The 14,442-nt window shown below is 38.1% G+C and overlaps 1 protein-coding gene across 1 annotated transcript in view; it reads right to left on the bottom strand.

Moving 5' to 3' along the window:
- vopp1 (VOPP1 WW domain binding protein) overlaps positions 1-14,442 on the bottom strand; it is a 45,481-nt gene that overhangs the window by 18,898 nt on the left and 12,141 nt on the right. Inside the window, exon 2 of the mRNA XM_042510903.1 lies at positions 301-430. Within this exon, the coding sequence (XP_042366837.1) occupies positions 301-430 (130 nt within the window). The remainder of the gene's footprint in view (positions 1-300; positions 431-14,442) is intronic.

Here is a 14,442-nt window from a genome sequence, read left to right as displayed (position 1 = left end):
ACTTGACTATACACAACAGCTGATGGGGGCAGCGGTAGTGCAGCAGCTCCACCGCTACTGGAGTAAAATAAATGTCTTCCGCAGAAGAGTCGGCTTCAAATCCCCATCCGCAAGGGCTGTTTTATGGCAAGGTAAAGCATTAAAAATATTCTAAATATAGCAAGCACTTAAACTGCCTTAAGTGATTACCAATCAATTAAGGCAGTTTGCTCGGAACCATTTGATTATATGTACACAACGCAGCGATTTATTGGAGTTTATTGGTTTAAAGTTGTAGGAGTGGAACATTGTGGTACTTACATGAAGTAGATAGGGTATCCACCTTCAAAATACCAGCAGTACTTCTTGGCTTCTACACACTGTAAAAGAGAAAGACAGATTGATGCAGTTACAAAAACTGACACTATACACACCAAAAGCAGCTTTAGGCCTATAGCAGTAAAAAATATTCAATATACCACAGGACTTGAAAGTTAAAATATTAAGAGCTCCATCTTCTATCATATAGGAAAACATTTTTCTCCGTCTGATTGGATACAGTTCCACAGTGACATGCAGAGCAGAGCGCTCAGCGAGGATCTCCCTGCACCCTTTGTGTATGAACCCTCTCTTTTCCATTAGTGACTTCAGCTGAGAATGCACAGAGAGCTGACGCCGGCCGACTGGAGAGCGCCTTTAATTAACCGTCTTTGAAACGATCTCCTGTGAAAACGCAGCCTGCTTTGTAGTGGCTTATAGAGGATTTTCACTGTTATCATTGTGCGCCTTGCAAAAAAGCCGTACAGGATAGGCTGAGGGCGTTAAGAAGAGAGAGAGAAAGAGAAAGCGAGGAGGTGAGATAGGAGAGAAAAGGAGCTGGTTGGAGGCTGATAGAAAAGAGCGTGCAAAATGAAGTGAATCACACTGTAGGGACATGCCTTGCCTCAGGGTGGCAGGCAGCATCTCTCTCCATTAAAGCTTAAAAAACATCTTCTCAATGATAAGCAGTTGAACTGGAGTCTCAGTGCAAATGAAAACGTGCACTTTTTAGATATACTTATGAAATTGATATGACATTCACTCACATCATATTGTTATGCACTCACTCAAAAAAGTACTCAAGAAAATAAAATACTGTAGCCTGCCGATGCCATTTTCAGATTCAGCAACACGTGTCATGATATTTGCATGTTTTCTCAGCACCTGTGTCCGCAAAGCATTTTTTTCGGAATTTGCCTGTGTGTTTTATCTGAGCGCTCAAGCTATTTTATGCAGTTGTGTCAAGCATTTCTAGTTGAAAATCTCACCATTTTTCAGGGCTGCCCCTTAAAAGTCGGGGATCCAAATCATCAGTCAGAGACACATCAGTCAACTGAGATAGCTTGAAAGCCATTCTTTCAAGCTTTTTCTGACATTTTTTTTTTTTGTTGCAAGTATTATGTTATTATTTAAAGTGCAGGTCATTATCTTTATTAGCAAATGCATTCCGGAGGCCCCACATTTGGCACCTCAGTCTCAAATCACAAATTCCATTCTCACTTTAGAAGTCATGCAGCTCCCGCACAGCCGACAACCTGGTCCTGTAAATGTTTCAAAATAAAGTGCATTGTATCAGCAACTGATGGGATTCTGTCCACAGAAACACTATCAGAGGGAACCAAGGAAGTTGGAATAAATCTAATATATCAATCTAATATCTAATATAATCATCAAAACACCATCCTCATTGTCTATTTCTGCTGACAAACACGTGTGTTGCATAAAAAAATCGATGCCTTTTCTCTACATGTACAGCAGCTGACATGCAACTCAGACACGCCTGAGGTAGGTGCACATGCTCCAATTTGATAACGGGCACTGACACAAAAAAACAACACGCTATGCGCTGCTCATGCTCTCCTGATGCGCGCTGTGTGAAACAGGCCTGAAACGGGGCATAGACAGTGAAAATGGTGTTTGCAGCACATCTAGAGAAACGGTGGCTCGCTGATTTTTTATGTGCGTTCCGCACGTTTGTAAGCAGAAACAGTGAAAATGGTTTTTTGATGATTATACTGACTCTATACCACTTTTAACTGCAGTTTAAAAGTCTCTCTGTCACAGAGATGAGGAAATACAAAGATGTCTGTTTTAATACAACTTCCCTGCTTCCCTTTCAAAACAAAAGCCCTCTGACAGTTCCTCTATGGACAGAATCCCATCAGTTGCTGATACAAGGCATTTGCTGTGTGCCAAGCCCTTGGGAACAGTGCTGGTCTTTGAAGCCAATTTTACAAAGTGGCCAAAACTGGAATTTGACCATCTAGGTCTGTCATGAAATGCCATGGAGTCCAAAACATTTTTTTCCCCATGGACTTACCTTGGGAAAGAGACACCTTTAAATCAGTGGATAAACTTTTTTGAGCATCAAACCCCCTTCTAATCGTGAGGGGCCTGCCTGCAGGCCTCCAATGTGAGGACAGTTCCAATGCAGAATACGCTCTCAAGTCACAGGAAATAACATAAAAAAGTACAAAATAAATGCACAGAAAAAAATCTAAATAAAATCGTATAGACACTTACGGGGGAAGCAATGTTTTCATTGATTAATCTTTACTTAAATAGTCAACAATGTAACATGAAAACCATTATTCCTCAAGTGTAGATATTGATTTTACATTTTGATTTTGCCTACTCAGTTTGTGTAGAATGTAATGTGGGTATTTATGCCAGTGTAGAAACATGACATCAGTTCACTGAAAAAAAAAAAAAACATTTTGAACAACTGAACAATAATTGAACAATCTCTCTCTCTCTCTCTCTCACTCACAGTCACACAGTCACACACACACACACACACACACACACACACACACACACACACACACACACAGAGAGACATAACCATTCATAATTTCCCTTTGAAGAATATACAACAGCAAAAAAACATTTTTTTAATGATGTCGCTAGGCTATATGGATGGAGTGTATGTCCCATTTTGACCATTTAAATCAATAGTGCATGTAAAAAGATAACGTTACACTTAAAATGATTGAATCTTTGAGAGCGGAGCCTGCACTGGAACGGTCCTCACAGCGGAGGCCTGCAGGCAGACACTCTTATTCTAAACTGCAGTTCTCAATGCTAGAGGCCACTAAATCCTCCGAAATATCACATACTGTTCCTTTAAGAGTTCTCTGGATGTGTTTTTAAGTTGTAAGATTTCATAAATAACTTATATCCTCACGTTCGTTGGGCCTAAAAGGATACAACAAATGTCCATCTGACACTGTGTGGAGAGCAGAGCTGCGGGGGGGGGGGCATGCCAGGTCGAGCTGTTTTGGTGTCTCACAACATGAGAACACAACAGGGTATTTGTCAGGCTAACACTGGAGAATGGGAGCATACTGTGGCACTGTGGCTGAGACCAAATGGCAGGAACACACACGCACAGAGGGAAAAGCATCCCATCCCCTCTCACGGACACAATGCACATCCAATCTGTTTGTCCACACCGTGTTCTGCCATCAGTGTGGACACTGGTGGGAAATCTAACCCACACACATCAGATCTCGAGTTAGATACACCGTCATCTGAGGCACAGTGGGTCAGTTCATTTGATCATTTGTCTCTCCTTCCATCTTTCTGACACTTTTTTAAAACAAACAGCAGCTGAATTGATGCCACTGCTTTTTGTAACACTGAGTATGTTTTGGGTTCTAGGTTCCTGTAAGAGTGGTACCTACAGGACCAAACCATGACCAAGTTTTAGGGGTCAACACATTATAAGCCTGGATGATTACCGGGGCCGATATTTGGCATTTTGTCAATGATCTGTGTCAGCATTTATTTTAATGATTGCCAATAAAATTAATGTGCTGCGTTGGCCTCAGTGCAGCTGTTTCTGATCTGTTTTCACTCACCACTGTCTCACTTAATGTTCAGCCTGTACAACTATGATTCAGCATGGGAGGAATTTTTACTTTGTAAAATCTTAGGGACCTTTTTTTTGTAATTTAAATTTTCACTTGGATTTATGGGTTTTTTTTAAGTTGCTAGGAACTTGCTGTATATGATGTTGAAAGTTTCAGTTTTGATTAAACATTTGGTAAGGGCATTTAAACAAAGTTTTGTGCAGGAGTTTGTTGTATTCCAAATTTTCATCTTTATGGTAAATGCATTTTGGTTCCAAATATCAGTTATCCGTCTCATTAACTAATATTCAGTATCAGCCCTCCTTTTCACTGTTATTTGGTTTAAATTATTGTTGTTAAATAAGATTTTTATTGATTACAGGAATGTGCTATGTGCATTTATTAAAAGTCTTTTGTATTAATTATTTGTATTAATTCATATGTGTACTTTTAACTATTAAGAGGTAATATACTGAATTACAAGTTCAAATTTGCCTAAAGCCATTCTTTCAAGTCACTGACCCTGGTTTTGTGCTTTATTTTGCACTGTTCTTTTTTACTTTATTTTTTCAAAAGTATCAGTTCAGACAAAGTATATATTTCATTTTATATACTTTATTGGTCCCCAAGGAGAAATCCAATTTTTCAACTTTTTTAACTTAACACACAAGCCCAAAATACACACACAAGCACAAAAGGCAGCTATACATGCACTGACTATAGAGATGTCAGAGTGAGTGGGCTGCCCATGGACAGGCACCCCGAGTAGCTGGGGGTTCAGTGCCTTGCTCAAGGGCACCTTGAGGAGGTGAACTGGCACCTCTCCAGCTACCAATCCACACTCAATACGTGGTCCAAATGGGGACTTAAACTGGCATCCCTATGGTTCCCAAGACATGTACCTATGGGCTGAGCTACTGCCGCATCAGGGGCCATTTACACAGCAACGGTTCTTGCATGAAATGTTAAACTTTTGTTGCGGTTTGGCCTTTCTTTCATCCAACAACAGCGTTTGGGGGCCTGAAAAAGCAAACTTTTAGAACCTGGTTCCAGAGTGTAATCTTTTGAAAATGCTACCACTTCTGTCGCTGTGTAAACTGGCAATGCCCGGATCCTGTGAGAACGATGAGGTCATGGCTGCACTCATGCACATCAGACTAATAGCCATGCGTGAGCAGGAGGGCAACGATAACTACAATGGAGGTATACCAAGCTGTGTTTGTGCTGCTGACTCAACTGAGTTTATTAGCGCTGTCAGTTCTCATGCGTGTGTTTGCCATCGTCTTGGGTGTTTACACTCACCGCTCTCATGTGGAACGCCTTTAAGCACAGGTACATGTGTTCTTCTATGCCAACCACTGGCCTGGCATGCATACTGCAGCCTTTTCAGTTGTTTTTTTGCGGATCCGTGTACACGAGGATAGTTTTCACATATGAATGTGGATTTTTTGAAAATGCAAAGGAAAGACTTTTTCGTGTCTAGTTGTGCCGTTTTCATCTAAAAGTGGCCTCAGTTCATCACCGTTTAGGGACTGGTACAGTTGTAAAAGCATCATTTAGGCACCGGTTTCGGAAAAAAAATCTAATCCTAAACAATGCCCACCTCTAACGTTTTCACATCATAAGAGAAATTAGGATGGGGTCCTAAAAAAGGAATTAATTAATTCTCTGGGGGTTATGAATTTTTTTCTTTTTTTAAAGATATTTTTGGGGGCGTTTTTGCCTTTAATTGATAAGACAGCACAAGTGTGAAAGGGGGAGAGAGACGGGGGATGACACGCAGCAAAGGGCCGAGGCCGGAATCGAACCTGCGGCCGCTGCGACTCGGAAACAGTTTCTATACATGAACCACCAGGCGTCTTGGGGTTATGAATATTTAAAGCAAATTTTAAGCAATGCTGAGACACCCTGATGTGGTGAACGGCTTCCACAAGAGAACATTTTGAACTGATAGTGGTGATATGTCAGAGGATTACTACTGTCATAAATATTTATCTTCTTGTGACCATGAATTTAATACTTGCCATCATCCAGAGCTACAGAATAAACACAAGAGCTAAAGCTAGAGAGAGGACACACCATTGACTTCATGCAAGTCATAATTATTAATCTGCATCAATTTGTCCACTTTTCCAGCTGCAGTTAATCCCAGTCGCTACTGAAGCAGATCCCATAAACAGCTCAGGCTCTGTTATCAACACTCTTGATCCTCCCTCTCAATCCTCCTCACAATCTACTAGCTTTTGGCCTCTCATCTCCCGATATTCTGGCCAATGACTCAGTTAACAATGTCACCTCTGGCAGGACGGATATGAGTGTAGGCGAGAGAAAATGTTACTCAGTTATTAGCAGACCACCTACAGTAAAGACACAGGACAAAAACTGAAATACTCATTAATGTCATAATTATATTTCTAATGTGGAAATACACACAACAGCTTCAATAACAAAACCCAAATTTCACAATTTTTGATTTTGTTGCTTCCCATCTACATTAGTTTGCGTTTAATTGTTATCCTGTCGCCGATACTGTGCCAGCAATGGTCACCGTCCAGCTCTGTTCATTGTCCTCTTCTAATTAGAGCTCAGTGAAAGCGCTGACAGCAGAGGAAAATGTCCCTCTGTGCTCCCGCGGGAAAAAATGACCGTTACGCAACCACAGAATGTGTTTTCCTGCTTTAAAAGCAGCTCAGATAGGTTTTGGCTAAAGGACATTTGGGGGGGATGAATAGTTCAAATGGTTCTCAAATGCACATGAAAGCTTTAGAAGCAGGAGTGTGTGTGTGTGTGTGTGTGTGTGTGTGTGTGTGTGTGTGTGGGTGTGGGTGTGTGGTGATCAGGCTGTGTTTAGCCTTTGAAGTTGCAGGATGCTATAGGTGAGACGGTGAAAGGAGACGGGTCAATAAAGACGCTTCCTGTGAAAAGTCAGATGGTACTGAACACTGCTTTGCTCCAGTGCGGGGCCTTCAAACTCATCACAACTGTAGGCAGGTTTCCATTAACCCTCAAACTGCGCAAACTGAAATTGTGAATATAAAATAGGCCTAAGGAAAAATGTCAATTTCAGTGTAAATAGAAGTTCTTACACTAGCATGAGGTGGTGTTTGAGGTGACTGGTTTGCTTTTATACGTGAGGTAGAGTGGCTACAAGAGCTGTTATTACATCACATAACTCTTCAAAAGTTGAGCGAATCATTCAGAAGTTTTGAATCCACAATTCCTCTGTGAAATCCTGGACTATCACCTCCCAGAAATCCCTTATACGTGGCCATTCCCACGCAAGAAATTTCTTGCAAATTGCAAGAAGTTAGTAGATTTAAAAAATGATCTCTTTTTTTTCCTATAAAGCTAGGGGGAGGTTTCGAGAGACAATATTTAAAATGATCATAATAATAATACATTTTAATAGACTAGTTTTTTTTTTAACTATTATAACTTTTGAGTTATCTCAGGTCATTTCTTTGTCTGATATTCTCCCCTTTTTGTTTTGTTTTTTTTAAATGCACATTTTCAGGTAATTTTCTTGTGCTTTTCACTAATTCCTTTCTGATTTCTCGGTCATTTCTTCATAAGTTGCTCATTGTCTTCTTCCTATGTTTTTTGAAAGAAGTCACACCAATTTGCCAAGGTTTCAAAGGTTTAAATAACCTATTTGTCATATTCGCCCTCATTTCAGAATCTCTTTTGCTTGATTCTAACATTCTGTTTCATCTCTTCTGCTTTCTTCCTCTCCTCTCATTTGCCATCCATCCACCTCTCCCCCTCCTCCTGTCTTATTGATCTCCGCTGACCGCGCAGATGCCTCAGCCATTAACAAGCAGCAACAGGCCAGCAAGCATCATTTGATTGTCAGTGTGTGTTTTGCCTGAAGTGGAGACAACAATTAGGAGGAAACAGAGCTGGAGGAAGCCTGTGTTCTTGAGTCATGTATAAAAAGTCCATCTGCTAATCATTTAGTCTGCCTGTATTTGTCTTTCAACAGTATGAAATATTCATGGTATGATAATCTTCTCATTTAATATCATGGTTTCACCTTAAACTGTACTATATGCTGTACTAACAAAGGCCTTTTTTTGGTTGAATTTCATTTCATTTCATTTTAATTGAAACATGAAACCATTTTTTTTAACCCTTAGGGCCCGCTTTAGTATTACACACATATCACTCTACACACAAAATACACTTTTCAAAAGTTACAAAAAAAAAAAATGGTACATAAAAATTATTTTTATTATTCAGTCCTTTTAGATGAATATATGAAATATATAATAAATTTGAAAAATTAGCAGATTTATATTTTTATTTTTTTTGATCATAGCCTGGGATATGTCAGTAATTAGCAGCAACATTGATTGTGACAGTGATCACCACAGTGGAAATGACACATACGTATTTTCTCCATATGATGTGACCACATGAAAATAGTAAAGCATTACAAATTCCAAGGCAAAAGCCCAGAATGAATGCATGTTTTTATGCTTTGATGGTTGTGGGACTGCAGTTTATTTGCATCTTGAGTCTATGCATTTTTTGTACTTAACAGTATGAATATAACAATTTTGTTTACACAGTGTGTTTTAAGACTTATTGTAGTATCTGAGCTGAGGGATTTCAAAGCCACCACTGAATACAGAGGGGGGTAAACAAACACCAGAGGACCTTGATTATATAGCTGTGTAATAATGCAATCATATTCTAATTACAGGCACAGAAACGACATCCTTGCAAACTGGGAAATGGACTGTTTATTAACTGGATGACTGCACACAAGCTTGCTCTGTAATGAGGAGGGATACAGTAAACTACAAGTAGAAGAAAGCCAGGCTTGTTTTGCCTTTGTTGGCTTGACAAAACCCAGGGTGTCTATTAGAATATACCATTATTTATAGCACACTTGGGGCAGAGACAGCGGTGCAGTAGTACATCAACCACTGGGTCAAAAAGTTTGTATTCACTCACAAACTGCTGCTCCTCTCATTCATTAGTGTGATCTGATCAGCTGTGGACAGATCAACAAATCAGATATCCACCCCACAAGAGACAAATACAATGACAACCAAACCAAACATTATTTTCATAGATCTGAGGAGTACAGACATTGAAAGATCTCAGAATAAAAAGTTACCATACTGAGATGCAGAACCACAAAGGCCATTCAAAGTGGGGTTACTATCTATTTATTATTAATATTTACTATTATTTATTTGGTTCTTTCTTAGCCAATACCAAACGCTGTATATAAAGATGGACAACACACCTACTTACCCCCGCTATGCTTTGGTGAAGCTAAAATATCCCGGATGTAACACATTCTTCTTACAATGTCCAAGAGATGGGAGCAGGAGTTGGGCAGTCAGCATGATGTCAAGTTATGAAAATGACCATAATTACATTTTTCCATCGGATAATTGCAACTGACTTGTGCTGTAAATAATGTGTTTCTGAAGACCACACAGACTTCTGACATCAGCTATCATTACAAAGCTGTAATGATATCATTATAGCTTATAGCTTATGATTTTGCACCCACACACTATTTACTCCACCAATGAAGCAGTGCAAAACTATCCAGTTTAAATGTGTTTCAGTTATTCAGAGTGAAAATCATATCCATTATTTAAAAGGTATGCAACACCATTTTGAGTTGTCAAAAAAAATGAACCCCTTAAATGACTTCCTTCTTTTTCCTTTTGACTCAACATGAAATGAATGGATCATAAGACCACATATGTAATGCTGCCTTCATATCAGATATACTGCATGTAATTAATCCACATATTAATTTATTTGTTTAACTTAAAAAAAGAAAAACACCTTATGCATCATTTTAGGATTAATATATCACTCCCACAAACTGGACTGTACACACAAAGTATCAAATACAGCAGTAAATGTAATTATTACTTTGTGTACATTGAAATCACAATTTAAGTTTGATTGATTAACTCTAACTTACACTGCCTTCACGTGTTCCATATAACATTTTCCGTATTTACAAGTTACAAGCACATAAAAGGTCCTCTAAAGTCATATTTACAGGTGGGAAATTGGGAAATTTTGATGATACAAGAGTTGTGGCGTCTGTGTGACATTTCAGGGCAGCAGAAATGGCAAAAAGCATGAAAACAGTGTCAACAATTGACGGTAAAAAATCATATATTCAGTTATTTTCATTTACTTTTAGTAGTTGCACATTTTAGTAAATGCAACTATTAGCTAGCAAGCAAGCAAACTTTTAACTCTAAAGCACGACAGGCCAGTTTACTAACATTGATACTAACGCTATTTTATAAGTTGCTGCCTTGATGTCATAAATGCATAAACATGGCAGGCAAAAGTCAATGTTTGGTCAATGGTAAGAAACTTTTAAATTAATTCACATATTAAATATCATTTTTGATCACATGTAAAGTTTAATATGGTATTAATGTTAACTGCATCCTAGATTAAATATAAAAATATGTACAAATATAATATAACATAATACAATAATACATAAATAAACTGGAAACAGCTATCAACCTCTTGTTTAAATGCTTTTAGCAATAAAATTTAACCCATTTTTTTGTAGCTTCCATGTTGTTCCCACTTTATGACCTCGGAAACTACTATCTTCCTTTATCACATGAATGCAGCATCACATATTTTACAGCATTTTAACAAGCTGCATTTGATGCAGGGTTTAGAAATAGATCTTTGATTTCACCATTTAACAACTGTTTACTCAGCTGTAGCTGTTAAATGTTGATTTGGTGAGTTGGCTGCTGTTGGTGTTGTCTATACCAGTGCTGGCCACTCAATGGAGGGAGCACGTGCAGCCCCCACGTGCTCCCTCCCTCAGTTTACTAGATATTGAAATAGAAAATTCACTCAAATCCAGCACTATCTCCATCTCATACATGTCATTGGTGTAACAGCAAACCAATGAAACAGTGCGATTTAGAAGTGATTAACAGAGTAACCAACAAAAGCCCACACAAGCAAGGCTGCAGCCACTCAGTCCCGCTCTTTTAAACATAATAACAATTTAATCAGAGGGCTGTGCCACAAAGCAAGCAGCAGAGTCAGGCTCTCTTTGCCTGAGCTGACTCCACAAACCCTGCCGCCTCAGTCAGAGCTAACAGGTACCATGAAGATGGTTATCAGCTTTCTCTGTTCACTCACACTTTCTGCTTCAGGTTCTGAGCGCGTTCACAAAAAACAAGTCAAATGACACATGTAGCACTTCATTTGACACTTAAAAACAATCGATCCATGCCACCTCCCTACACCTCTGAACATTTTTTTTGAATCAGTTCAGGCGAGAAAGGAACCCTGGCAGAAAATGACTAGTTTTGTAAATTCACAAGTTAACAGAGCCTATTTATTCCATCACTCTGGTATTTCTAATGAGACAGCTTCTCATTCTGCAGCTCTGAAACTTTATGCAGCTGATACAAAAACATCATAATCAAGAACTGCATTTAGGTCTTGCAATGAAGGAGACATGTAAATTGCTTCAGTTTCTGGTCAAATCAAAGTAAAATAAATTTTATCAATGAAATTTTCAAAGTGATGAATACCAATAGACTAATCTATCAGCTGTTATATATCAAAGGTGTAAAACAGACTTCAGAAAATCAGAACCAAGCATATAAACATCCACAGTTGCAACATAATGGTACGATTTGAAGGGATAGTACTGCATTTCATGTGTAAGTAATGCCATCCTTGAAAAAAGAGAGAACTGTTAAAGTTGCATGTGATTTTGCAGAAGCTGCTTGTAAAGTCACTGTGGACAAGAACACAACAGACACATTCAGTCACTGAGTGAGAGCAACAACAATCGTGTGAGGTTAAAGCAATATAGTTGCTCAGGTTTTCTGCATCACTGATAAACTGCAGGTTCAGTGTAAAAAAAAAAAACAAAAAAAAAAAACATGCAGTTGTAAGCCTCCACACACCAATCAAGTTAAACTTACAGTTTACATCCATGTCTATGAAAACATGGATGCTTCACACACAGACAGCAGGTGAAAGTGAATGGTGCACACACACTGACTGAGCTGTGTCGAGAGAGAGAGAGCATGCAAAAGAAAGATAAACACATTTAATATGCCAATAAACTAATAAACAGGGAGAGGCCTGCTCGGATCTTTACTTAAATAAACGTTACTACAGGGTACAAATACTGTTAAAAGTAGAAGTCCTGCATTCAAAACATAATTCAAGCAAAATTGCAAAAGATATTAGATTCAAATTATACTTAAAAGTACCAGAAGTGAAAGCACTCATTATGCAGAATGTCTCATTTCAGAAAAAGAGAGATTATATTATTGGACTATAATGATTGATGTATTAATGTGTGGATGTCTTTAATGTTGCAGCTGGTAAAGATGGAGCTCATTTTCATTACTTTATATACTGCTAGGTAGTTTAATCTAGAATAATACATCATTTTACTTGTTAATCTTTATTTTGTAATAATCTGAATCTTCAAAGTAACTATAGCTGTCAGATAAATGTAGTGGAGTAAAAAGTACAATTTTTGCCTCTGAGAGTACCTCAAAATTGTACTTAAGTAAATATAATTACATTACACCACTACTGACTTAAAAACATTTGTCAGTTTTACTCACTCTAGTCGGTGAATGTTTTATCAAATCAGTTATGAAGTAATCTGTTTTTACTTCATGCTAATGTAAATTTCTACAACCACTAACATTTTTAATACAAGTTAAAATTAATCTGGAAAGTAAAAAACTTTTTGGAGGTTTACATCTTAATTTTTCAATTATTAAGACATGTACTTTGAAGGTAAATAAGGTGCATAAAAAAGCATCAAAAAAGAGATTGTTTATCAAAAGAAAAAGAAAATTGTCTTGTCCTCAAACTATTGCAACACCTTGCACCTGGTCCTAAAGTGACAAAAATGCTGCTCATGAGTATGGACAGAAACCTGAAACTCCTGAGACTCTAAACTACACCTGCATTCCTTTCCATACGATATTAGAGCTGAATTCCACACAATATCTTGGTTTCACTGTAAAGTAGTCCACAGGGCAGAGTATCAGCACTCAGTGCCTTTAAGGTATCCACTGAAATTAGGAATACATTATAATATTGGCATGGCATTGGTATCGGTCTTGATATTGGCTTTAAAATGAAATATTGTAGTAGTGTCGGCATATCAGTTAACGGCAAAAAAAATCGCAAAATTGTGCATCCCAGATTTAGATAATCAACTCAAGTAGTATTGAAACTTCTCCAGTCAGACAATTCGTGCATTTGTCCCATTTTTTTACCGCGATCTAGAGATAAACTTCATATTTGTATGGTTTTGCTCATAGCCAATCACCACAAGTATTCTTTAACCACTAAGAACTGTTTGGCCCATTTTATGCCCTTTTCTTTTTTGATATCATTTTTTGATCATTTTGGCTGCATTGTGCATATGACATACATTTTGGCAAGACTGGATATTTTTGTTTAATCTGTGAATTTCAAGCACAGCTCCTACAATGAAACTAAACCGTTACATTCAGACTATTCAGGTCAAAAATGTGCTGCTGAAGCCCATTCAAACTGCAATTTTTGACCCCACAGCCATCAAAGCATAAAAACATGCATTGTATTATTTCTGTGTGTCATTCTGGGGTTTTGTCTTGGAATTTGGCATTTTGACTATTTTCCACCTGATTATGTTATTTTATCCATATTAGGCATGTTATTCTCTAAGGTTCACTGTCACAAACAATGTTGCTGCTTATCATTGACATTGACATACTAGTTTGTGATAATCCAAAAAATCTACTTGTGTAGTATTTTGTGTGTAGTTATGTTTTGTGTGTGTGTGTGTGTGTGTGTGTGTTTTTTCCATGGTGGCATTATGACAAAAACCTGTCATTTTTATTAGGACTGATGTTGGTTAAAAAAATATACTCAATGAAAGTAGAAAATAATATTAATGTATAATACTTTTTAAAGCTCATTTTGTGCACAGAGAGGTAAGAGTGTGTGTAATATTAAGGTGGGCACTAAGGGTTAATGCAATGCAATGTGTGATTGGGTCCATGATTGCAACCACTATAGTCCATACAGTGCTGTCAAGGGGTTGGGTGTTTGAGCCTGCCGAGATGCCACCAAAATATTCAAGGGCTATACTGCATGCCTGTGGCACAGTTTGAGATAAATATAAATGCATAAAATGCAGGAGGATTATTTCAGGAAAATAAAATGAGAATCAGATCATGTGAGCAGAGCAGGGAGTCATAGAGCTGCTCATTCCCTCCATTTCCCCGCTTAATATCGCAACGTGCTCAACTCAGATATTACCCTGCTCCACTCGGATCACTCCCCGCTCACTCAGTTTCCTTTTGGAAATAATTTTTAAACTCCATCATCAGACTTGTAGCAGCCAAATTTTTGACAGGACACAAAATGTGTGCACAATAAGCAGATGCATTCTGGATTGGACATGACTTTGGGCACATAAAGTCACGGTGTGAACGTTACTGAAACACAACCTTTTTAAAAATCTGCTCTAAGCTCCTTCAAAGATCCTTTCATTTGCACTCGCACTCCTCTCACA

The sequence above is a fragment of the Plectropomus leopardus genome, chromosome 21, assembly GCF_008729295.1.
Source record: "Plectropomus leopardus isolate mb chromosome 21, YSFRI_Pleo_2.0, whole genome shotgun sequence".
In the NCBI taxonomy this organism is placed as follows: Eukaryota; Metazoa; Chordata; class Actinopteri; order Perciformes; family Serranidae; genus Plectropomus; species Plectropomus leopardus.
The sequence above is the reverse complement of the archived record's forward strand: the minus strand, read 5'-3'. Positions and strand labels throughout refer to the sequence as shown.